The sequence below is a fragment of the Odocoileus virginianus genome, chromosome 19 (genome assembly GCF_023699985.2).
Source record: "Odocoileus virginianus isolate 20LAN1187 ecotype Illinois chromosome 19, Ovbor_1.2, whole genome shotgun sequence".
Lineage (NCBI taxonomy): Eukaryota > Metazoa > Chordata > Mammalia > Artiodactyla > Cervidae > Odocoileus > Odocoileus virginianus.
In genome coordinates, this window is record NC_069692.1 from 43,968,064 (window position 1) to 43,993,001 (window position 24,938).

The following is a 24,938-nucleotide window of genomic DNA, read 5'->3' on the forward strand; positions in this document are numbered from 1 at the left end:
TAAGCAAGTTCAATCCAGTGCTCCCAGTGAGGAGAAGGTCTAATATGCAAGGTATCTTCTCTATGGTTTTTTCTCTTATTGAGGACAGAACAGGCAAATCACCTTAGAAGTGATCAAAGTGATTAAAAATGTATTTAAAAGACTTTGTGTATGTACCTCTAGATAAAGTGATTATCTGAAATGGTAAATGTTGAGAACAAATTTTAAAAATTTTGATAACTGCACCACCAAGATGCACTGATTAAAAAATCCCCTTCTCATATTGTATTACGTTCAGACTATAACAAATCACTTACAATACTGTTAAAGTATTTAACTATATATTTTTATAATAATGAATCTGATATGCTCTAGTCTCCTTTGGTTTGTTATGCATCATGCATGCATCATTCATTCCATTCACTTAAAGCATCATCTTCATGTCCAGGTATATCTGTTGGTGACTGGTCAAGAGAAGTTGAATCTTTGTATCTCATTGAACTCAGCTCAGACTGTATCTCAGTTGTCGAGGCCTTTGCCCCCCAGAAATCTTTGACTGCCGTCCTGGAAGAAAAAAATTTTTTAATATTTTTTGAAATGAAAACTGAAACTTTAGTTTTCTAACAACAAGCGCCTCCTTGTTGTTGTTCAGTCGCTAAGTCGTGTCTGACTCCACAACCCCCTGGACTGTAGCCTGCCAGGCTCCTCTGTCCATGGGGTAACCCTGGTAAGAAGACTGGAATGGCATGTCATCTCCTTCTCAGAGGGAACTTCCCCACCCAGGCGTTGAACCCAGGTCGCCTGCATTGGCAGATGAATTCTTTACTGCTAAGCCACCAGGGAAACCCACAGAAGTGCCTCCTTGGTCAGGATTTATTTCTATTTTGCAGTGCATCACCTGCATTGTGATAGTAGATGAGCCCTCTGAGCTACCGGGGGTGATACTCATGTAGGTATTAGGTATTACATGAACTAGTTGTTTATAACAGCCACGCTTTAAAGTTGTGATTATTTTCAGGTAGTATGCAGGTCAGGAAGCAACAGTTAGAACTGGTCATGGAACAACAGACTGGTTCCAAATAGGAAAAGGAGTATGTCAAGGCTGTATATTGTCACCCTGCTTATTTAACTTATATACAGAGTACATCATGAGAAACGCTGGGCTGGAGGAAGCACAAGCTGGAATCAAGATTGCCGGGAGAAATATCGATAACCTCAGATATACAGATGACACCACCCTTATGGCAGAAAATGAAAAACTAAAGAGCCTCTTGATGAAAGTGAAAGAGGAGGGTGAAAAAGTTGGCTTAAAGTTCAACATTCAGAAAACTAAGATCACAGTATCCAGTCCCATCACTTCATGGCAAATAGATGGGGAAACAGTGGAAACAGTGGCTGACTTTGTTTTTCTGGGCTCCAAAATCACTACAGATGGTGACTGCAGCCATGAAATTAAAAGATGCTTGCTCCTTGGAAGGAAAGTTATGACCAACCTAGACAACATATTAAAAAGCAGAGACATTACTTTGCCAACAAAGGTCCATCTAGTCAAGGTTATGGTTTTTCTAGTGGTCATGTATGGATATGAGAGCTGGACTATAAAGCAAGCTGAGCACCGAAGAATTGATGCTTTTGAACTGTGGTGTTGGAGAAGACTCTTGAGAGCCCCTTGGACTGCAAGGAGATCCAACCAGTCCATCCTAAAGGAGATCAGTCCTGAATATTCATTGGAAGGACTGATGTTGAAGCTGAAACTCCAATACTTTGGCCACCTGATGCGAAGAGCTGACTCATATGAAAAGACCCTGATGCTGGGAAGGATTGGGGGCAGGAGGAGAAGGGGACAACAGAGGATGAGATGGCTGGATGACATCACCGACTCCATGGACATGGGTCTGGGTGGACTCCGGGAGTTGGTGATGGACAGGGAGGCAACAGCATGCTGTGGTTCATGGGGTCGCAAAGAGTCAGACACGACTGAGCGACTCAACTGATTTTCAACTAGACAACACAAATGTTAACTCAATAAAATTTTTGCTTTAACAACTACTATATAAAATTTTTGCTTTAACAACTACTATAGAAAACTGCATTTAAAAATTCTCTCATGGCTGGGGATCAAGTCATGAGATCAGGTAACTTGAACCAGGATTGTCTCAGGAGGGGTGAAGAGAGTTGGACAGTCTTGAAACCTGCATGAGAAGCATAATGGACAGGGCCTTAGATTCACTGGACAGGGAGGGGCAGACAAGCAGATTTTTTATCAAGGATGATGGTTTAGTTGCAGTTCTTCACCTACCAGTTTATGATTATGAAGATCAGTACAAAGATCACAAATATGCAGATAATAACTCCTATTGTCAGCACAAAAACTAGGACTGCATCAGTGTCTGGTCGGCTTGCTCTTTTCATCTGTAATTCTAGAGAAAAAAATACATAGTGACGATTATTACTACTGGCAAAAAAAAAAGGAAATGAACATCTAAATGGGAACTTTATATCTGGGGAAAAACTCTAGGAATACACAGGAGGAATTAGTGGAAAAGTGTTAATGAACTTTCTCTGCACGCTAGAAATGTTCTTTACAAACATGCAGAAAGGTTCAAAGAATCTGACAATAAACATCCTGCATTTCTACCACCAACATTTTAGCTATCCTTCTATTCATGCTTCTATCAATCCACTGATCCACCTCATTTTTTGGACGCATTTCAAGATAATTTGCTAACGCCTGCACACTTCTTAAGAATTCAAGAGAATATCATTAACTAGAGTTCAATATTTGTTTATATTTTTTCTTTTGAGGTAAAATGTATGGACCCTGAATTGAACAACCATCTTAAATATGTTATTTATTTAGTTATGGCAAATGCAAACACACATATGTAATTCAGATCCCTAAAAACACAGAATATTACTCCACTCCAGAAAGTTTCCTTAGCCCCTCCCAGCTAATCCCTGCCCAAACCTTCAGGCACAGCCACTGTCCTGATTTTGTTTTTCACATAGATTGGTTCTGCCTGATCTAGAATTTCACAGGAATGGAAACATTTGTTATACTCTTTTGTGTAAAGCTTCTTAACTCAGTATAATGTTTTAGAGATTCAAGCGTAATTGTTCCATGTATCAATAGTTATAATTGTTCCATGTATCAATAGTTTCTTCTTTTTTATTACTGGGCAGTGCGCCTCAAATATTCAGTGTCCTGATGGACACCCACACTGTTTCAGTTTGGGGTTATTATAAACAAACTGCTGTGAACATTCTTATACAAGTCATTCTGTGAACACACACTTCCACTTCTCTTGGATAAATACCTATGAGTGGAACTGCTGCGTCACAGGGCAGAGGTATGCTTGGTTTTCTAAGAGATTACAGGATCTTTTCCCATACTGATCATACTTGTTACACATGGTTTATTAAATTGTTTTCCCGGGTTTTATCTCTTCATTTTTCTAGTGACTCCTTTTAAAGAACTGGAGTTTTGAATGTTTCAATGTAAGTTTCAGGTGTACGTATTATGATTTGGTATCTGCATATACAGTGACTCCCACCACAAGTCTAGTTACCATCCACCCCATAAAGCGGCCTCTCCCCCGTCATCCATTTCGCCTACCCTGGGGAACCAACAATCTGGTTCTCTGTATCCATGAGTGTGTTTCTGTCTTAATTTTTTTAAATTCAACATATGAGTGAAGTCTTTGTATCTGTCTTTCTCCACCCGACTTGACTTCACTTAGCAATAACACCTTTAAGGTCCATCCATGTTGTTGCAAATGTCAGGATTTCATTCATTTTCTGGCTGAGCAGTACTCTGTTTTGTGTATGTGTGAGTATACACACACACACATATATGTGTGTACATATATACATAAAACATCTTCTCTATCCATTTGTCCATCAACGGACAGTTAGGTGGCTTCTATATCTTGGCTATTATAAATAATGCTTCAGAGAACACAGAGGTGCATATGTCTTTTTGAATTAGTGTTATATTCTTTGGATAAGTATACAGAAGCAGAAAAGCTCTGTCCTATGGCAGTATTATTCTTAATTTTTTGAAGACTCTCCATACTGCTTTTCATAGTGGCTGCACCAGCAGTGTACAAGGGTTCCCTTTTCTCCACATCCTCTCCAACATTTGTTATTTTTTGTCTTTTTGATAACAACCATTCTAGCAGGTATAAGGTGGTATCTGTGGTTTTGATTTGCTTTCCCCAACTAGTGGTGCTGACGCATTTTTATGCATCTGCTGACCATCTCTATGTCTTCTTTGGAAAAAACGTCTATTCAGATCCTCTGCCTGATTTTTATCAGGCTTTTTTTTTTAAGTTGATTACTGTGAGTTCCTTATACATCCTGGCCTATTAACCCCTCATCAGAGATACCATGTGTGAATGTCTCCTCCATTCCATAAGCTGTCTCTTTGTCCTGAAGACGGTTTCCTTCGCTGTGCAGAAGCTGTTTAGTTTGAAGTAGTCCCACTGTTTATTTTTGCTTGTTCCCCTTGTCTCTGCAGTTAAATCTACAAAGACATGGCTAAGACCCACATCAACCTATATATGCCTATGTTTTTTTTCTAGGCATTTTATGATTTTAGGTCTTACATTCAACTCTTTAATTCATTTTGAGTTTATTTCTGTGTACAATGTAAGATAGTGACCTTCTTTCATTCTTTTGCATGTGGCTGTAAAATTTTCCCAATACCATTTTTGGAATATGAAGTTTTAAATTTTATGAAGTCTAATTTATCAATATTTCCTTTTATGGTGACTGGTTTTTGTCATATCTAAAGGGGAAGCCTTGCCTACTCCTGAATCATACAGATAGTCTTTTATGTTTTCTTTTTTAAGCTTGATGATTTTAGCTTTTATTAATACATTTAGGACTGTAACACATCTCTAATTTTTGTATATGTCTCACTATCCAAACACTACTTTTAAATCAGCATTCTCTCCCATATCTGTCTGCTCTTCCTTATTAAGGAGACAAAACAAGTCTACCATATGGACAGAGGAGCCTGGTGGGCTACAGTCCATGGGGTCATGAGGAGCTGGACATGACTGACTGCACACACACAACACAGACGTGGTCTCATAGTCAGGCAGCCTCAACTGCTTATTCATCTTGGTTTTCTTTCTATTATTTAAACACCGTGAAGAATAATTTTCCATTTTTCTCAGTAGTTCAAGAGCTATAAACTCAATTTAGTAATCTCACTAAATACTTCCAAGTATGACAAACAATTTAAAAAAGTTAAAGTCAGTCACTCAGTTGTGTCCGACTCCTTGTGACACCAAGGACTGTAGCCCACCAGGCTCCTCTGTCCATAGAACTCTCCAGGCAAGAGTACTGGAGTGGGCTGCCATTCTCTTCAGGGGATCTTCCCAACCCAGGGATCGAACCCAGGTCTCCTGTGTTGCAGGCAGACTCTTTACCGACTGACCACCAGGGAAGCCAATTTATATCATATTTATATTCTAACATTGTTAAATTTAAAAAGTTTTTAACTTTTGATAATTTTACTTATAGAAGCAGTGGAATTTTTAAGCTCAAATAAAAAAAAGAAAACTTTTAGGATTAAAACCTGAGGGGAAGAAATGCAAAATTTCTTTCCATTTATCCACTACCCTGAAATACTAGTCGAGAGGGGTGGAAAATGGGCGGTATCAAGATTCTGCTTCATTTTAATGGTAATCCTCCTGCAAGTGTCCTTTAGAGTACTTTTATGTCTAATAAAGAATAGTTTCCATTTCTGTTTAAATTTTTTTAATGAAAAACAGAAATTTTGATGCTCTTACATTTTAGAAAAACTAAGCTCATGTCTGTATTAGCTTCTGAGGGCCGCCATAACAAAGTACCACTAACTAGGGGACTTAAAAACAACAGAAATATCTGCCGCCTCACGGTCTTGGAGGGTGAACGTTTGAACACCAGGCACTGGTACGGCCATGCTCTCGCCAGTGGCTCTGGAAAGGATCCCTCCTTTACTCTCCAGGCTCCGGGAGCCCCAGATAGATGCCCCTCAGTTTGTGACAGCGTAAGTCCAGTCTCCGTGTCCGTCTTCACATGGCGGTCTTCTCCCCATGTGTCTCTGAGTCTCCACCTATTCTCCTCTCTCACCTGTGTCCAGATTTCCCTCTTCTCATGAGGACACCAGTTAAACTGGATTAAAAGCCCACTCTTCTCTAGTATGTAAGATCGTGTCTTAACTGAATTAATTACATCTGCAACAACCCTATTTCCAGACACCATCACACTCTTAAGTTCCAGGAGTTTGGAATTGAAAATACCTTTTTAGGGGGACATGATTCAATCAAAATAATGCCTAACTATAAAAGACAATTATTGTAGAAGTGAAAAATCTGTCATATGAGGGAATGGATGGGGCATTTTCATTAATTAAACCGTATCTACTCTGGAAATATTTCAATCATGTATTTGTTTCGAGCCAGTACCATACTGTGAGGACATTTAGAGCCAAAACATTTGTCTGACGTCTAAAACAGCCAAAGGGTCTGTCACAGCAGGATACCCAATTGTCTTTTTCAAAAGCAACTGATAGACACCAACATTTTCTGAGAACGTTTTGCCACCTAACCAGTGCATGTGCTGAGACTGCAGAGCCGCCCCACCAGTTCTGGAAAGCTACGAGACAGAGAAGCCAGCTAGTCTCTCTTGCTGATCTTGGGGACTGTGCCCCAGTCCTTAGCTTACACCTGTTGCCTTTGAATCACAGGAAGAGCTAGCCACTACTAAGCAGTCCTAACAAGGACCAAGCTGCGGGACACGAACTGAGAAAGGCTCTCAGAACCTTTAATAGCCTGAACTGTGACTCACTGAGATCTTTTTTAGTTGATGATGTTCGGTCCTTTTTTGCCTTTTATTGACATTATTCTTTTAATAACACCTAGTATATCCCAATATAGGACTATGGTTGTTAGCTTTCACTGTAAACATTTTTTTAAGGACACTGAACAATTACATCAAAGAAAGTTTACAGTTTTTTTTTTTTAAATCACCTTGAAAATACCTCAGCTTGTTTCCAGTTAAATAAAGGGCGTCACATTTCATGGTATCTCTAGACTGCAGCTTAAGTTCTTTACTTGGGACTCAAGAAATCCACAAAATCTTGTAAAATTACAGGTAACTTTTGCCCTATTTGTATATGTGGGTATTTTTCTGGGGAAAGTCTCCTGAGCCTTGACTGGAGCCTCAAAAGAACTTGTGACCAAACCTCCCACACCCCCAACAATAAAAATGGTTAAGAGCAACTCAACAAAAGGAAATAATAATTTGGATATAGAAGACATCATAGTTTAAATTGAGAAGACATGCACATGGACCCTTTTTGCAAAGGAAGCACAGTTTCAAACACGTAAAATTATGTTCAGGTTAAGATTTGCCTTTTGTGACATTTATTGAGGACTGCACTACTGTTTTATAAAAAATTTCTTCAAATGAATAATCTTTTAAAAGATACATTCACATAGTATTTCTTAATTTATTTCGTGCGCTGTGCTAAGTCGCTTCAGTCCTGTCCAACTGTGATCCTATGGACTGTAGCCCATAAAAGTAAGAATATAATTCAAATTAAAGGACTGTCCTTTGGGAATTCTTCAGGAATACACCAGTTTCCCAAAGTGAGGTACATCTGACTCTACTTTGTGAAAATGAAAATAAGGAAGGGCAATGACATGGTAGTCGCTCAGTCGTGCCCAGCTCTTTGCGGCCCCATGGACTGCAGCCCACCAGGCTCCTCTGTCCAAGGAATTCTCCAGGCAAGGACACTGGAGTGGGTAGCCATTTCCTTCTCCAGGGGATCTTCTCAACCCAGGGGTCAAAGCTGGGTCTCCTGCATTGCAGGCAGTCTTTATCATCTGAGCCACCAGGGAAACTCACACTACCTTGTAGAAAAGTCTTACTGGCATAAACTAGTGGCTCCCAAAATGTGATCTCTGGACCAGCAGCAACTAGGAACTTGTCAGAAATGGAAATTCTTGTGCCAGCCTCACTCAAGATCTACAGATGAAGAAACTAGGGGCTCTGGGCTAGTGATCTGTGTCTCCACAAGACCACCACATTATCCTGATGCTCTCTGAAGTCTGAGATATAAGCAAGTCAAAATGTTGCTGGGTACTTACCAGTCGTTGTATAGATTGTGAATCTAATAGATGCTACTATTTCATTATTATCCAATGTTTCACACTCAAAAGCCTTGGGGTGAGTATCCCTCTGAACTTCCAGGATTGCTGAATCATTTGCAAGTATAATGGCTTGCTATTTTAAGAGAAAAAAAGGATATCAATATTCTTCATGAAAACCTAAGATCAGAAAATAATTTATTTCTTGTAACAAAATAAGAGCCACTTTCACTCAGTCGAGGACAATAATTCATTATGCACACGTATTTTAAAGTCAGACAGAACAAGTACCAACTTCCTGACTGTGTAAATCAGAACGAGTTACTCTCTGCGTCTCAGCTACAGCTGGTCCACTATATCTTTGGGCTCCTCATGAGCAGATTCAACAAACCACAGATTAAAGATACTCAGAAAAAAAAAATTTCCAGAAAGTTCCAAAAAGCAAAACTTGAATTGGTTGCACTAAGATCATGGCATCTGGTCCCATCACTTCATGGCAAATAGATGGGGAAACAGTGGAAACAGTGTCAGACTTTATTTTTTTGGGCTCCAAAATCACTGCAGATGGTGACTGCAGCCATGAAATTAAAAGACGCTTGCTCCTTGGGAGGAAAGTTATAACCAACCTAAATAGCATATTAAAAAGCAGAGACATTACTTTGTCCACAAAGGTCCATCTAGTCAAGGCTATGGTTTTTCCAGTGGTCATGTATGCATGTGAGAGTTGGACTGTGAAGAAAGTTGAGCACAGAAGAATTGATGCTTTTGAACTGTGGTGTTGGAGAAGACTCTTGAGAGTCCCTCGGACTGCAAGGAGATCCAACCAGTCCATCCTAAAGGAGATCAGTCCTGGGTGTTCATTGGAAGGACTGATGCTGAAGCTGAAACTCCAATACTTTGGCCACTCATGCGAACAGCTGACTCATTGGAAAAGACCCTGATGCTGGGAGGGATTGGGGGCAGGAGGAGAAGGGGATGACAGAGGATGACATGGCTGGATGGCATCACCGACTCGATGGGCATGAGTTTGAGTAAACTCCAAGAGTTTGACAGGAAGGCCTGGCATGCTGCGATTCATGGGGTCGCAAAGAGTCAGACACGACTGAGCGACTGAACTGAACTGAATTCTTTACTTGGCATTTATATTGTATTTACAAATACTTATATAGCATTTACATTATAAATAAACTAGAGATGATTTAAAGTATATGGAAGGAAGCATCTGTTATATGCAAATACTACACCATGCTATAAAAGAAAATTGAGCATCTCTGATTCTGGTATCTGAAGGGGTCCTGGAATCAATTCCCTGAGGATACTGAGCAACAATTGTACTTATCTGCAAAATGGGTATAATGATGGGAATTACCTCATAGATTGTTATATGAGTAAAAGAAACTCTAGCAGTTGGTGTATATCTGGCATTTAACAAGCCCTCAACTAATGTTAGCTACTGTCATCATTATACAAGTATTATATATACAAATGAAAACCTTGCTTCCAAAATAGAACACTTTATATAAAATAGATGCTTCTAAGTTCTCATAATAGCTGGCCCTAAGACATATATAAAATTTTAGACCTACTAAGAAATGAAAATAAATTTAAATCCCAATAATAACAAAGTTGCATGATTTCTACTTCATTTTTGCAAACTGCTTTTGAAAAGAAAGTGCTCTGAGAGTCATCAAGCACTGGGAAACAAATCTTATCACTCACTGGAAAGCACCAAATTACATACATTCATTACTCACCTGGTCTGGCCTTAGAAGTCTCCAAATATATTTGAAACGGTTTTCAGGAGATGTATGAACACATGCAAGCCTTACACGTTCAAGGCTTTCTGAAATTGGTCTACCCCCTGAAAAAAATTACATATATATAAACCAAGGGGCCTTGTGAACTGCTTTATACACAATACTACTTTTAAAGGTCACCTCCAAGTTTAAAAGAAATTACATGCTGGAAGTTAGCAGACACATTCCTGGAAGTCTCCCTGTAGAGGAGCAGAGTCGGCATGGATGCAACGATAAAGTCACTGAAGAGGCAAGTGAACCAAGCCTGTCTGTTCCTTTGGCAAAATAAACCACAGAGATGAGGCAGTAAGGGCAAACGACCCGGGGATCTATTAAACTCTGAGATACACTTACCAGCGGCTGCCAGCTTTCCAGTTAGGGACAACCCTCTCCTGTCCACCTCTTTCTGGCTCAGAGATAATGAAGCCTCAGACTAGTGACACTTGATACAGAAAGGCTCTCAAAGTTCCCAGTGTAGAGTTTACCAATCTACTGATAGACTGTCACAACCAAAAGGTTAAAAGCATTTCTTTGAAGGAGAGCTGCAACCAGAACCTGAGCGCAAAGGTTCCAGCGTACTGGAGAGGATGTGTGTTAAATTTAGACACGACTGAAGAAACGTAAAGAAAAGTAGAAAGACCTATAACTGTCTGGAGAAGAGGGATTTTAAGTTTTCTTATAATTTCCTTTCAGTGTATCATTTGGATCATCTCCCTCCACTCAAGGCAAACTGAGGTTAAGGATATCTCCCCAGGGTAAACACTGCCCCCTCTGTCTCCCTCCAGTATAAAGTCCAACTCACAGCCACAATCTACTGGTCCACGACATTCTTCCACTCGTACGATACACTTGGATTCACCACCAGGGCATCCGCTTGTCAATATAACTTCTCTAATACCGATACCTTTGATAAAAGAAATTGGCAAATGTTAAAAAAAAAAAAAAAGAATTCCAGGGTTATTTTATTTTTCCACCTAGGTCATTTTGAAACTTTTCTCCTAATTTCAGAAATTAAATTCCTAAATTCAGGGTAAGAACAGTTAAGTGATGGCTCAGCAGGTAAAGAATCAACCTGTAATGCAGGAGACCTGGGTTCAATCCCTGAGTCAGAAAGATCCCCTGGAGAAGGGAGTGGTGCCCACTCTGGTATTCCTGCCTGGAGAGGAGCCTGGTGGGCTCCAGTTCATGAGGTCAAAAGAGTGGGATACAACTGAAGTGGCGGAGCATGAGCACAGGCAGTTTGAATTATTTCATAAAACAGCGTTTTCCAAAATGAGTCACATGAAACACTAGTTCCTCTGGTTGATAACAAAAGAAAAAAGATTCCATGATTATTTACACTTGGAAATTATACATTAAATTAAAATGAAATGAAATGAATCTCCTTAGAATTTTAGAGGACCTTTTAATATGCTAGTAAATGAATGTGCTATTATGTGTAAACTTTCATTGATCAAAGATGCAAAACTTTTACATTCTAACATTTTTGAGATCAGAAAGTATTTTAGAATTGACAGCATGTCAAGAATGACAGTATTTTTCATTTTCAGAGATGTATAAAATGTGCTTATTACAACTAGTAAAGTCTACTACTGAAACAGTAGGAAAGCAGTAACACACAGGATCGTCCAGATTTATTTGACCACGTGACTCTGGAATGGGGGGAGTTGGAGCTTGCAGAGGAAATTACAAAAATTACATTGTAACATAAATGATGCTTTTAATATCTAGACTGGTAAAAAGCTCTGTATTAAATTTATCAAGATAGACTTAATGACCAAACCTCCATTTCCAAAGTAATAACTCTTGTTAGAACAGCCATACATTTCATAAGAAATCAAGTCTTTACTGACCCATTTCAAATGTCCACTGAGTTGGCCCTACCAACACCAGAAGTGAAAGAGATGATAAAATCTGGTTAAAAGCTGGTTCAGTGACATGCCAAACACGTCCTGTGATAAGACTGTGCTGTCACAGGCTAAGGAGTAGTCCATCTTGATATTCTTCCTACCAAGTTCCTTCTTTCAGTCCCTGTAAGATGTTAATCATACAACCCATTCTCAAGACAAGGGTAAGCTGAAGTCTAGAGATGGCTTCAGTTCAGCTCAGTCACTCAGTCACTTCCGACTCTCTGCGACCCCATGAACTGCAGCACACCAGGCTTCGCTGCCCATCACCAACTCCAGGAGCTTGCTCAAACTCATCTCCATTGAGTTGGTAATGCCATCCAACCATCTCATCCTCTGTCATCCCCTTCTCCTCCTGCCTTCAATCTTTCCCAGCATCAGAGTCTTTTCAAATGAGTCAGCGCTTCGCATCAGGTGGCCAAAGTATTGGAGCTTCAGCTTCAGCATCAGTCCTTCCAATGAATATTCAGGACTGATCTCCTTTAGGACTGACAGGTTTGATCTCCTTGAAGTTCAAGGGGCTCTCAAGAGTCTTCACCCCCACAGTTCAAAAGCATCAATTCTTTGGCACTCAGCTTTCTTTATGGTCCAACTTTCACATCTAAACATAAATACTGGAAAAACCATAGCTTTGACTAGATGGACCTTTGACAGCAAAGTCATGTCTCTGCTTTTTAATATACTATCTAGGTTGGTCATAGTTGGGGTTCCCTTGTGGCTCAGCTGGTAAAGAATCAGCCTGCAAGGCGGGAGACCTGGGTTTGATCCATGGGTTGGGAAGATCCCCTCAAGAGGGGAAAGGTTACCCACTTCAGTATTCTGGCCTGGGTAATTCCGTCGACTGCATAGTCCATGCGACTGCAAAGAGTCAGACATGACTGAGCAACTTTCACTTTCACTCTCTACGTTGGTCATAGCTTTTCTTCCAAGGAGCAAGCGTCTTTTAATTTCATGGCTGCAGTCATGTGTACTAATTTTGGAGTCCAAGAAAATAAAGCCTGTCACTCTTTCCATTGTTTCCCCATATATTTGCCATGAAGTGACGGGACCCTATGCCATGATCTTAGTTTTTCGAACGTTGAGTTTTAAGCCAGCTTTTTCATTCTCCTCTTTCACTAAGAAGCAAGTCTTTAGTTCCTTGCTTTCAGCCATTACTGTGGTGTCATCTGCATATCTGAAGTTACTGATACTTCTCCCTGCAATCCTGATTCCAGCTTATGATTCATCCAGCCCAGCATTTTGCATGATAGATTCTGCATATAAGTTAAATAAGCAGGGTGACAATATACAGTCTTGACGTACTGCTTTCCCAATTTGGAGCCATCCCTTTGTTTCATGTCTGGGTCTAACTGTTGCTTTTGAGTTGCACACAGGTTTCTCAGGAGGCAGGTAAGGTGGTCTGGTATTCCAATCTCTTTTTTTTTTTTTACATGTGCTTCTTCATTCAGCTCGCTTTGCTTTGTCTGCAGTTACGTGATGCTTCTGAAGGCACCTAGTTAACAATTTACTCTTTCTTCCCTATCATCGCTTTACTCTTTAATTCTGACCTGACTCTTACTGATTGTGTCCATTGTACAGACTAGTTTGGTGCAGTTGTTAGTGAATTTGGAGGTATTCCTTTTTTTCCCTCTCTCGTTGTTTCATCAATGATGAAACAAAACAGTTGCAGGATACTGCCTAATAAAAATAAGCCCATGAAAAGCTGCTCAAAATCATCAGGGATCTCTCAATCTCTTTTAAGAATTTTCCAACACAGTCAAAGCCTTTGGCATAGTTAATGAAGCAGAAGTAGATGTTTTTCTGGAATTCTCTTGCTTTATCTATGATCCAACAGATGTTGGCAATTTGATCTCTGGTTCCTCTGCCTTTTCTAAATCCAACTTGAACATCTGGAAGTTCTCGGTTCACGTACTGCTGAAGCCTAGCTTGGAGAATCTTGAGCATTTCTTTGCTCAAGAAATGTGTGAGAGAAGTGCAATGGTGCAGTAGTTTGAACATTCTTTGACATTGCGTTTCTTTGTAATTGGAATGAAAACTGACCTTTTCCAGTCCTGTGGCATTGCTGAGTTTTCTAAATTTGCTGGCATATTGAGTACAGCACTTTCACAGCATCAGCTTTTAGGATTTGAAGCAGCTCAGTTGGATTTCCATCACCTCCACTAGCTTTGTTCATAGTGATGCTTCCTAAGGTCCATTTGACTTTGCAATACAGGATGTTTGGCTCTAGCTGAGTGATCACACCATTGTGGTTATCTGCGTCATGAAGATCTTTTTTGTATAGTTCTTCTGTGTATTCTTTCTACCTCTTCTTAATATCTTCTGCTTCTGTTAGGTCCACATTGTTTCTGTCCTTTATTATGCCCATCTTTGCATGAAATGTTCCCTTGGCATCTTTAAGTCTCTTGAAGAGATATCTAGTCTTTCCTGTTCTGTCATTTTCCTCTTATTTCTTTGCACTGATCACTGAGGAAGGTTTTCTTATCTCTTCTTTCTGTTCTTTGGAACTTTGCATTCAGATGGGTGTATCTTTCCTTTTTTCCTTTGCCTTTCGCTTCTCTTCTTTTCTCAGCTATTTTTAAGGCCTCCTCAAACAACCATTTTGCCCTTTTGTTTCTTTTTCTTGGGGATGGTTTTGATCACAGTCTCCTGGACAATGTCATGAACCTCCATCCACAGGCACTTTATCAGATCTAATCCCCTGAATCTGTCTGTCACTTCCACTATATAATTGTAAGGGACTTCATTTAGGTCATACCTGAATGGTCTAGTGGTTTTCCCTACTTTCTTCAATTTAAGCCTGAATTTTGCAATAAGAGTTCATGATCTGAGCCACAGTCAGATCCCAGTCTTGTTTTGGCTGACTGTATAGAGCTTGGCTTATAATACAAGAGATGGCTTATAATCTCTTGATTTATAATATAAGAGATGGCTTATAAGAGTGTGTTTCAATTTTCAGAGAGCATGCACAACACCGGAGATGTACTAACGTGCAAACTATGATGCAGTAAGTACCTGCAGCAGGTCCTCAAGTTCTGGATTTCTCACAAGCTCTCAGGCTCTGCTGATACAGCTAGCCTGTGGACCAAATTTCAAGAGGCAAACAATAGAGTCCTCCATACAAAATAAGGAGAGGGAAGGCTGGATGGGGAAAGGTCTTTTTTGATTAAACGAGATTCTTAAGAATGGCTGTAGAATGGCTCCACTTAAATTTATGAATAGTACTTCTCTAGGGGGATACTCTTATTATTATATCTTGAAATATTTTTCAAGCAGGTATTTTATGTATTTACTTATTCAGCCAAATAGATTGCATTGCAATGATGTGTGTAGATGTGACACATAAGTCAATACTTAAAAACATGCTTGTATGTTCCAAGAAAAGGAAACTTTTTGAATGCTAAAATAGTTTTGAGAGTTCAACAGAATTTTCACTAAAGCATTTTTTTCTTTTAAATAATTTTTACAGATTGAAAATACTTTTAATAGTTAAAATATTATAGATGTGAAATATTGCCTTTTATGGTTTTAGAACTTACCACCATCTGACATATTACATGTTTTACATTATGTATCTCTTTGATCCTACTAGAAAATATATTCCTTAAAGGCAGAGAGTTTCCACTGCTTTGTTGTGCACATAGTAGGCAAAAACTTTAAAACTAATTTGTTGAATGTGTGTTAGTCACTCAGTTGTGTCCGACTCTTTGCAATCCCAGGACTGCAGCCCGCCAGGCTCCTCTGTCCATGGGATTCTCCAGGCAAGAATACTGGAGTGGGTTGCCATGCCCTCCTCCAAGGGATCTTCCCGACCCAGAGATCCAACGTGGGTCTCCCACACTGCTGACGGATCCTTTACCATCTGAGCCACTAGGGAAGCCCAAATTTATTGAATAAAGATATACAATTTCTGAGGCACGACTTTAAAGAGTAGGACAATACCAATTATTAGAATTGTCATAAAAATCATTCTCTGTGAGGATTTCACAAGCAGCAGAATAAAAATATAAATTGCAAATGAATAAATACAAAATTATTACAAAGATTCCTCTCATCTCTGACTCTGACTGACCAAGAAATTAAGGTAAAAAACAGGCTTAAAACTATCTCGAGAGACAGGAAGTAGAATAATTGCTGCAAGGGATTGCGGTAACTGGGAAATTAGTGTTTAACTGGTACAGAGGTTTCAGTTTGGGATGACAAAAAAGTTGGGAGTGGATTGCAATAATAATCGCATGACAATATGAATGTGCTTAATCTCATTAAAATGCACATTTAAAAAATGGTTAAAAGCTTAAATTTTGTTAAGTCTATTTTAGCATCATTTTTAAAACTTTATCTCAAATAAAAACAATTTAGCTGTAATTTTTGACCAAAAGATAAAAAACATACATATTGTTTTGATCTGTATCTGCATGGACTATGATTTCTTCCCCTCTGGTTTTTGTTCTTCCCTTCTATCACTATTTTTTTCCAAGGCAGACTCTATTTAGAATAAACTTAATTACATTGTGAATTATCTACTGTCTTCTTAGCATATTAGTCTATCAGTTCAGTTCTGTTCAGTCGCTCAGTCGTGTCCGACTCTTTGCGACCCCATGAATCGCAGCATGCCAGGCCTCCCTGTCTATCATCAACTCCCGGAGTTTACTCAAACTCATGCCCATCGAGTCGGTGATGCTATCCAGCCATGTCATCCTCTGTCGTCCTCTCCTCCTCCCGCCTCCAATCCCTCCCAGCATCAGGGTCTTTTCAAATGAGTCAACTCTTCGCATGAGTGGCCAAAGTATTGGAGTTTCAGCTTCAGCATCAGTCCTTCCAATGAACACCCAGGACTGATCTCCTTTAGGATGGACTGGTTGGATCTCCTTGCAGTCCAAGGGACTCTCAAGAGTCTTCTCCAACACCACAGTTCAAAAGCATCAAATTCTTCTGTGCTCAGCTTTCTTCACAGTCCAACTCTCACATCCATACATGACCAACGGAAAAACCACAGCCTTGACTAGATGGACCTTTGTTGGCAAAGTAATGTCTCTATAGTGGTTCTCAAAAGATGGTCTTTGAAAAAGCAGCATCAGCTTCATTTGCGAACTTACTTTAGAAATATAAATTCTTAGACCTCATTGAAGGCCTAAGTGAGTCAGAAATTTTGAAGGAGGATTCACAATCCATGTTTTAACAAGCCCCTCAGGCACTTACGGTGAACACGTTTAAGTTTGAGGTGGTGCAATGGTAAAGAATTCACCAGCCTATGCAGGAGAGGTAGGAGATGCAGGTTCGATCCCTGGTTTGGGAAGATCCCCTGGAGAAGGAAATGGCAACCCACTCCAGTATTCGTGCCTCAGAAATCCCACGGACGGAGGAGCCTGGTGGGCTATAGTACACTGGGTCACAAAAGAGTCCAACACAATGAAGCACTCACAGTCTTATTACAGCACATGTAGTCTTAATTCAATACTCATATAAGATATTTTATGTCCAATTTCTATCCAAAGAAAGATGAAAATAAATCATAGTCTTTGAATACTATTTTCCCCACAAAGTCAATACCTCTTTTTTCTAAGACATGACATATAAAATGGAAAACTGTAGAATTTAGAATAGACTATTTAAAAAAGCAAATCTTTTGATATGTGGAAGACATCTCTGAGATGCAGCAGAAGATCTTTAATCTTCCAAACCTCTGAGATAAAGTTTTACTCTTGTGAAAGCAGTTTATGTGCCCCCCCCACAAAATAATAATATGTATATATTACAGAGCTGGCTTAAAATAAGACTTAGAGGATATGAACTGAAAATATCCTCCTTAGAAAGCAATCAGTTTGAGTTTTGTGTGTAAATCACAACTACAAACAGAAATCAGAGAGAGATGCATGATAGTACACTTTGTCCCCCCACCCCCCGCTACAATATTATTTATCTGCTCTATGTTACTTACCACATGTAACGGTGCACATCCCAAATTCTACTTCTTTGACTATCGTGCTATTTGAAACTAAAAATAAATGCAAAAATACATTATTCAATCATAGGGAAACTTTTCTAAGTGAAAAACTCTTACTTGGAGGATATAAGCACTGATATGGGAATCAGACATTTAAAAAATTATATTAAATCATAAAAGCAAGCCATTACTAGTATATCTTATATTAATGTTTAAATAGAAAGAAAGCTAAATCTTTAAAGAATTAAATTAGGAAATAACTTACAAAGATTTATATTTAAACCTGTACATAATTTTTAAAATAATGCTTTTCATCAGTTTAATATATGCTGAGTTAAAAGCTGTATAGAAGGTCAGAAGAAAAAAAAAAAAGCCTGCCAATTATAAGGCCCAATTTTTTCTATTCTCTACTTTCCAAAAAATTTTGAATGTATTATTTCTATCCAAACAGAAGCCTTCATGTTAAGTATTCATTAAAATTATGTTATAAATTGGTTCTACTCATTCTCAGGTTAAGATGGTAAGTTACTCCTAAGAATTTATTTCAACATTTTATTTAGCAGGGTGATCAAGGAATATATAAGTATTTGAGTAGTTAAAAATTATTGGTTTGAAATATCATGTTTCTCTTTTTCAAATTGTTCTGCAATTTGACATGAATTCTACTAGCTGTATATAATCAATTCTTGCTAACTCAGATGAGGACTACAATCTCAAAAAAATTAAATGAGGTGCTAGAAGGTAATTTTTAAAAGGCATGATATTGTGAGGCAACAACATTTATTACATGGGACAATGCATCAAAATTGGAGTCCAAATTGCTACTTCTACCACTAATTAGCTATTCTGAGTTTGAACAACTTCCTTAAACTGAGTCAGGCCTAATTAACCCCTCTGTAAAACTTGGAAAGGAGAACCTATCTCGCTGATATTATTTTAAGAATTAAATGTGATAATGTATATGCAAGCATTCTGTATGTCGTTTAGCCTTCTAAACATGCCTAAGATATACCCTCACTCACACTTCATTCATTCATTTTGTAATTACTAATTTCATGTAAGTCTAGGATTTTTTTCCTATTTAGATTATAATTTTTCATAAACACTTCTATACTTATAGGCACCAAATACTGTGCCTTGAATATACAGTAAACAAATTTATACTTGATGAATATACAAGTAAATTAATATTGACTTTGTGAAATTGGACTAGCACGATGATCAATTCTGAATTGACATTTTTGCTTAAATGTTTGGATACATTCTCCCGGTACATTAGGAAATACAAATTAAAGCCAAATCTTAAAAACAGAAAACAAGAGTATGCAAATGAGTACTAGACTACCCTTAAATATAACTTCTTTCCAAAAAATTAATTAATCAGCTCTGCTATGCTCTTTAGGAAAGTTGCTAATACTTTCAGTTCTCCTAACTTTAGAAAAAAATGAGATTCAGTCTAATAGTTTCTAAAGTTCCTTTTGCCTTTGTTTATTGAATGTCCAGTAGGGCATTCAATGACTTTCTTTTTTGATGGAAATCCTATAGCAGTGGGTCTGGGAAATTTTATGTATCTTGACTTGCGTGGTATTTGTCAAAATTTCCCATCATACACCTGTGAATAAAAAGTACGGTCAGTTAAGCTTCACTTGTAACTGTTAAACAGTAAGATCCGCTGAAGCTAATTGATTGGTTGGTGTCGCGTGTTATCAGTGATCTGTCAGAGAACTCTGTCCTGGTCAACATTTTTATGAATGATTTGGAAAATACTGATACCACACTGACTGAATCTGGGGGCCATGCAAAACTAGGAAGGACAAAAAAAAATTTTGAAAATAAATCTGGATTTAAAACTGACAGGGTGGAATAATGGGCAAATCTAACAAAAGGAAATGTCAGAGGATTAAAAAGTTCTGCACATACAGCTGAAAAGTCAACTGTTCCCAAAATACTGTACAGGCTATCTTAATTTGACAGAACAGGTGAAAATGGGTGAAGACTTCACCAGGAGTCAAGAGTGTGATAAAGCTTTCCTAAAAACCTACTGAGTCTTTGACCATGCAGATAAAAGCTGGGCATCCGCAATGATGCAGATAATGATCCTGATCTTTTTTGTTCCGGCTAGATCCTAAAATGTTCTCTTCAATTCTGGACAGCACACTTTAACTGTTGGTATATACCATCAAAAATCAATTTTAATTTTTGAGGCAACTTTCTCATAGTTGTTTTTAGTTTTTCTATATTTTGAAACATTTTGTTATTTTATCATCTATAATAATGGATTTCATTATTGCTCATCAATTATTTCCAACTGTATTTAAAAAGAAAAGACTAAATAAAATGGAAGAATGGTGGGGCTATCTGGGAAAGATGACATAACTGTGAAATAAATCACAGCTATTACATCATCTTTTGTTTTCTTGCTATTTTGTCCAATGTACTGTATTATCTCTCAGGAAGATACAAAAGAAGTCTAAAGGCACCTTCCTCATAGTCTATTTTCAGCTTTCATTGGACAGAGTTGAGATTTTTGAATTTTTCTTGTTTGTCTATAATGGCAGAGAAGAAAAGTGACAGAGGAATACCTTTCACAGTTATTGGATGAATTAGAAGATAAACGCAGAGAGATAGCAACACTTTAGATGCTAACAGTGACGTTGACTCCATAAGCAAAATGAGAGATGGTACCTTAAATAAATATTCTAGATGAATTTTCCCTTCACTCGAGAACCAGTGAATAAGTATTGTATTTTGAAGGATGAGAAGGATATATGCTATTCTCATCTAGTTGGGCTTTCAACAGGAAGAACTTGATCCTAAAATATTTTGGGAAAAAAGCCAGACCATATTATTTTGTCAAAAAGGAAATGGAGAGTATTCTTTTAAGATTTATAAATGCCAATTAGAATGATCGGTCCAATGAATTTTATTCATTTCTATGTAATCTATTTACTTTGGTCACCTTTATATACACACCTGCCATCATGATTTGTTCATTTACAAGTCTTATTAAGTAAATGTTGGGAAAGAATACTCTCCGTATCTTTGAAACTATGGAACAAACACGATGGCAGCCTTCTTTTAAACAAAACATGTGCCTTCATAGATTTCAAAAGTTCTCTGTTTTGACAATACCAGTGCAGAAAGAAACCAAAGTAATGATAAACTAGAATCTGTTAGGGAAGTACTTGAAATCTGGAATCAGTATTTACAAAATGGATACATTCCAGATTCATGCATAACAGCTGATGAGCATTCAGCTGCATTCAGAGTACTTTGCCCAATTAGGGTATGTATTTCTTCAAAACCAAGAAATATACAATAAAAATTTGGAGCTTTCCAGGTTTAAATTCTTATTATTACAAACAATTTATAATCTCAAATAAGTTGTTTTCACTATCCCTTTACTCTTACGTTTGCAAGTTATTTGTAAATACCTTAAGCTTTATATATATACATAAATGATGATAACTGCTTTTACTGTTCCACTGAGGGTTAAAAGGGACTTTGCCAAATCTTAATTAATGATTCTGAAAATTTTTAGATCTCAGATATCTTGGATTAAGTTCTGGATTCTCATTCTCCCCAGGGGAAAAAAAAAAAAAAACAGCTGCACATAGAACTGTATATTAAATGATACAAGGGCTCCCTGAAGTTCAGAGGACGAACCAGAGAAACTGAGAATAACTTGCCTACATTTGAACTGGAATCTAAGGCATTATAACTCCATCACATGCCTACACTCTAGCATTTTACAACTATCCCTTAACCAGTTTAATATTGTTAATTCAATTACTTTCAAAACAAAAACAACTATGCTTCAGAATGGTCTTTTCTACCCTAGTCCTCTTTTCACATTTCCAAAGTAGAAGACCTCTCCAAGCTCTTACATGTAATGCTATCAAGGTAGCACAAACCTCAATTACACCATTAACCTCAGATAGTCAATTTCTTTATGTCACTGAGGGTCACTATCATCAGGCTATAAAAGAATGACTGATAAATACATCACCTACTTGATATGCATAGGAGACAGGAGACTGCCAAGGATATTAAAAAGAAGCTCAACTGGGTCATTTATAGAGGGAAGAGAATCATTCTCCTTTAGATGACTGCAAACCTGCAACTGACCTTTTATCTACTAGCATGTGAGCTAACTAATCAATATCCCAGCTTGTCAAGTTTTATTGCTTAATTAGCCAGGCGAATAAGGCAAGTTTATGTACCAAATATGAGCTAGTCTTCTTTCCTTAAAATGTATATCACTTAACAAAGCCTCTAGTTTGATCCCTTGATAGGTGTTTCTACTGCCATCCTTCCTTTGTGATTCCAAGCTGAACTTAAAACACCATCACACTGCAGAGAGGCTGCACGAAACTAAGAGGTTTTCTGGGCTATTCTGTCAGTATCTTGGTCTATCTAGATGTGTGACAGTGAAGGGAATTTGGAATTCCCTTGAGTTCCAATCCAAAGGGCAAATATGAAAAGGAAGACTTCAGGCAATCTGCACTAAAAAAAAAAAAAAAAAAAAGTAGCTACAGAGGGAAAGTCCCTGGTGATCAGATGGCAAAGACTCCGCCTGTAATGCAGGAGACGTGAGTTCCATCCCTAGAGCAAGACGATACCCTGGAGAAGGAAATGACAACCTACTCCAATACTCCTGCCTGGAGAATTCCATGGACAGAGGAGTCAGGTGGGCTACAGTCCATGGAGTCTCAAAGAGTTGGACACGACTAAGCAACAAATACACACACACACAACGGGAAAGAAAAATCATAATTGCAAGTGGGTGGAAGGTAACTTTGTGACTCCTACCCTTAGAAAATTAAGCATCTATTCCCTTGTCCAGAGCAATATTTAGCAATATTTCTGTAGCAATTTCTATACATATGGTTGTTTATCTTGCTGAGGTTTTGGAGAATTAGCGCATCCTTTTTTGCAGGGCCATTAAGTTTGCAATAATGTACACATTCGGGGCTGCTTTCCAGAAAGCTTTCGAGAGAGTTAACAGACGTTAACTGGGGTAATTCTCATCTTCCTCAAAAAGCAGGGAAGGCTTCGCCTTCAACAGGCCTCCGGGTCCCCGCCAACGAGCCTCTCACCCTCACGATCATCCTCGGCCTCAGCCTCGGGCTCGCTCTCTGTCTCGCTGTCGTTCTCGGGCTCCTCGTCACCCTCTGGCTCGCCCTCGCCTTCGCGGGCCAAGCTGGGATCCTGGATCGCGGTGACATTGATCCCGCACGTTAACTGGAGGCCCGTCAGGAGCAGCCAGCCAACCGTCAGCAGCAGCCTAGCAGAGCAGCCCGCGCCCCCGGATCTCATGGTTCTAGGCCCGGACGGCTGCCCAAGGCGCAGTCGCAGCCGCCCGCTCCTGACGAAAGGTGCGTAAAAGAGAGGAGCCGCCAGACTCCGAACGCCTGCACCGTGCCCCGGCAACCATTGGGGCGTCACGGGTCGTCACCATCTCGCGCAGCCCATAGAACTCGCCCAAGGCCGCCAGCATGGCGCCCCGCGGGCCACTTCCGATGGCGCTCGGGCCACGCCCCACCCCTTCCGGAGATCCGGGACGAGCCGGCGCTTTGGGCGGGGCCACGCCCTCATTCTTCCTCAGTTGGCAAGCGTCGCCCGGCGCCCTGGGTGAGATTTCTTACTCACCATGTGATGTCTCCTCTCTAAACCAGACTCACTAGAACCCTTGAGTATGCTCCCTGTGACTTGGCTTCGGATTCCTTATGTTCAGTGTCCTATTCAGTGGGTATCAAGAATGACTTAAGCTTTGTCAAGTAGGTTGCCCCAAATTTCATCCCTATCTGCAGGCGAGGCTTGATTTGTAGAGGATATAGGGGCTTCACTTTTACACTCTGATCCGAACACTGTTGTTAATGCACCTCAAGCATGTACTCAACGTTTTAAGATTTTGTACAGTGCTGTCAGCTCCACATGGGACTTCTCTGAGCTAGAATACCAGGTGCCGTGGGAAAGGAGGGGAGGATGCAACCATTGTCAAACTAGTTATCTCCATTCTATATTTGGAGAGCTGATGTTTTTGGAGCCAAATATAGGACTTAACCTTTGTTCCTTGTGAATGTTTATCTTTGTGCTTTTGGCCTATTTTTAAAATCTCGTTGAGATTCTTTTAGGAGCTGATTTTGTTATCTTAATATATTTATCCCAAGTTTGATTTGGACAATGTTTCCTTCAGATCAGTAACGAAAATGTTTAAAAAGGGAAACAGGCTAATAATAGAGCACTATATTGAAAGGCAGAGACATTTCTTTGTCAACAAAGGCCCATCTAGTCAAGGTTATGGTTTTTCCAGTGGTCATGTATGGATGTGAGAGTTGGACTATAAAGAAAGCTGAGTGTGGAAGAATTGATGTTTTTGAGCTGTGGTGTTGGAGAAGACTCTTGAGAGTCCCTTGGACGGCAAGGAGATCCAACCAGTCCATCCTAAAGGAAGTCAGTCCTGAATATTCATTGGAGGGACTGATGCTGAAGCTGAAACTTCAATACTTTGGCCACCTGATGTGAAGAGCTGACTCATTTGAAAAGACCCTGATGCTGGGAAACATTAAGGGCAGGAGGACAAGGGGACAACAGAGGATGAGATGGTTGGATGGCATCACCAACTCAATGGACGTGGGTTTGGGTGGACTCTGGCAGTTGGTGATGGACAGGGAGGGCTGGCATGCTATGGTTCATGGGATCACAAAGAGTCAGACAGGACTGAGCGACTGTACTGAACTGAACTGAAGAAGTCAGTCTCTGACAGTGATCCACTAATCTGCGTGTTGATTTAACCCAAGGAGTCGTGTCTTTTACTAAGACTGAATTGGACTGGAAGCAAGAATACCTTGGCATTCCCACTTGAATCAGTAGAAACATTAGAGGTGTAACTTCCCCACTACCCTCCTGATGGTATTTAGTATCAGTGTGTCCAGTTTTGTCATAGAAAGAAATGAAATTGGCTAGGTTCCTTCAACTGATGATTTAATTTAAAGAAATCAGCTCTAATTAAGACTTCTTTAAGAGATTCAATGACTTTTTGAGTCAAAAAGAAGCTTAGAAAGAATCAGTCCAAGTTCCACATTTTTAGGTGAAGAGATTAATGACTTATCCAAGATGATCCAGAGAATTATTTGCAATGCAGAGCCTCATACTACATTTCTTGAAT

The 24,938-nt window shown here is 39.2% G+C and overlaps 1 protein-coding gene across 1 annotated transcript; it reads right to left on the bottom strand.

The window, feature by feature from the left end:
• Positions 1-303: 303 nt before the first annotated feature.
• On the bottom strand, positions 304-23,191 carry SPACA1 (sperm acrosome associated 1). The gene is made up of 7 exons (XM_020879148.2): positions 22,867-23,191; positions 17,762-17,818; positions 10,722-10,823; positions 9,878-9,984; positions 8,124-8,259; positions 2,279-2,399; positions 304-543 (listed from the first exon to the last, which is right to left on the bottom strand). Exons 1-7 carry the CDS (start codon positions 23,084-23,086, stop codon positions 387-389), a joined length of 900 nt encoding a protein of 299 aa, XP_020734807.2. The 5' UTR covers positions 23,087-23,191; the 3' UTR covers positions 304-386.
• Positions 23,192-24,938: the final 1,747 nt, after the last annotated feature.

Bases quoted from the DNA above. Each gene is read 5' to 3' on its own strand.
- SPACA1 (XM_020879148.2), bottom strand. From the start codon at position 23,086: ATGAGATCCGGGGGCGCGGGCTGCTCTGCTAGGCTGCTGCTGACGGTT. The intron at 2,400-8,123 runs GTAAGTACCCAG...TTTTTTCTCTAG, and splicing joins CACAATCTATACAACGACTG to AATTACAGATGAAAAGAGCA. The intron at 544-2,278 runs GTAGGTGAAGAA...TTTTTCTTCCAG, and splicing joins ATCTTCATAATCATAAACTG to GACGGCAGTCAAAGATTTCT.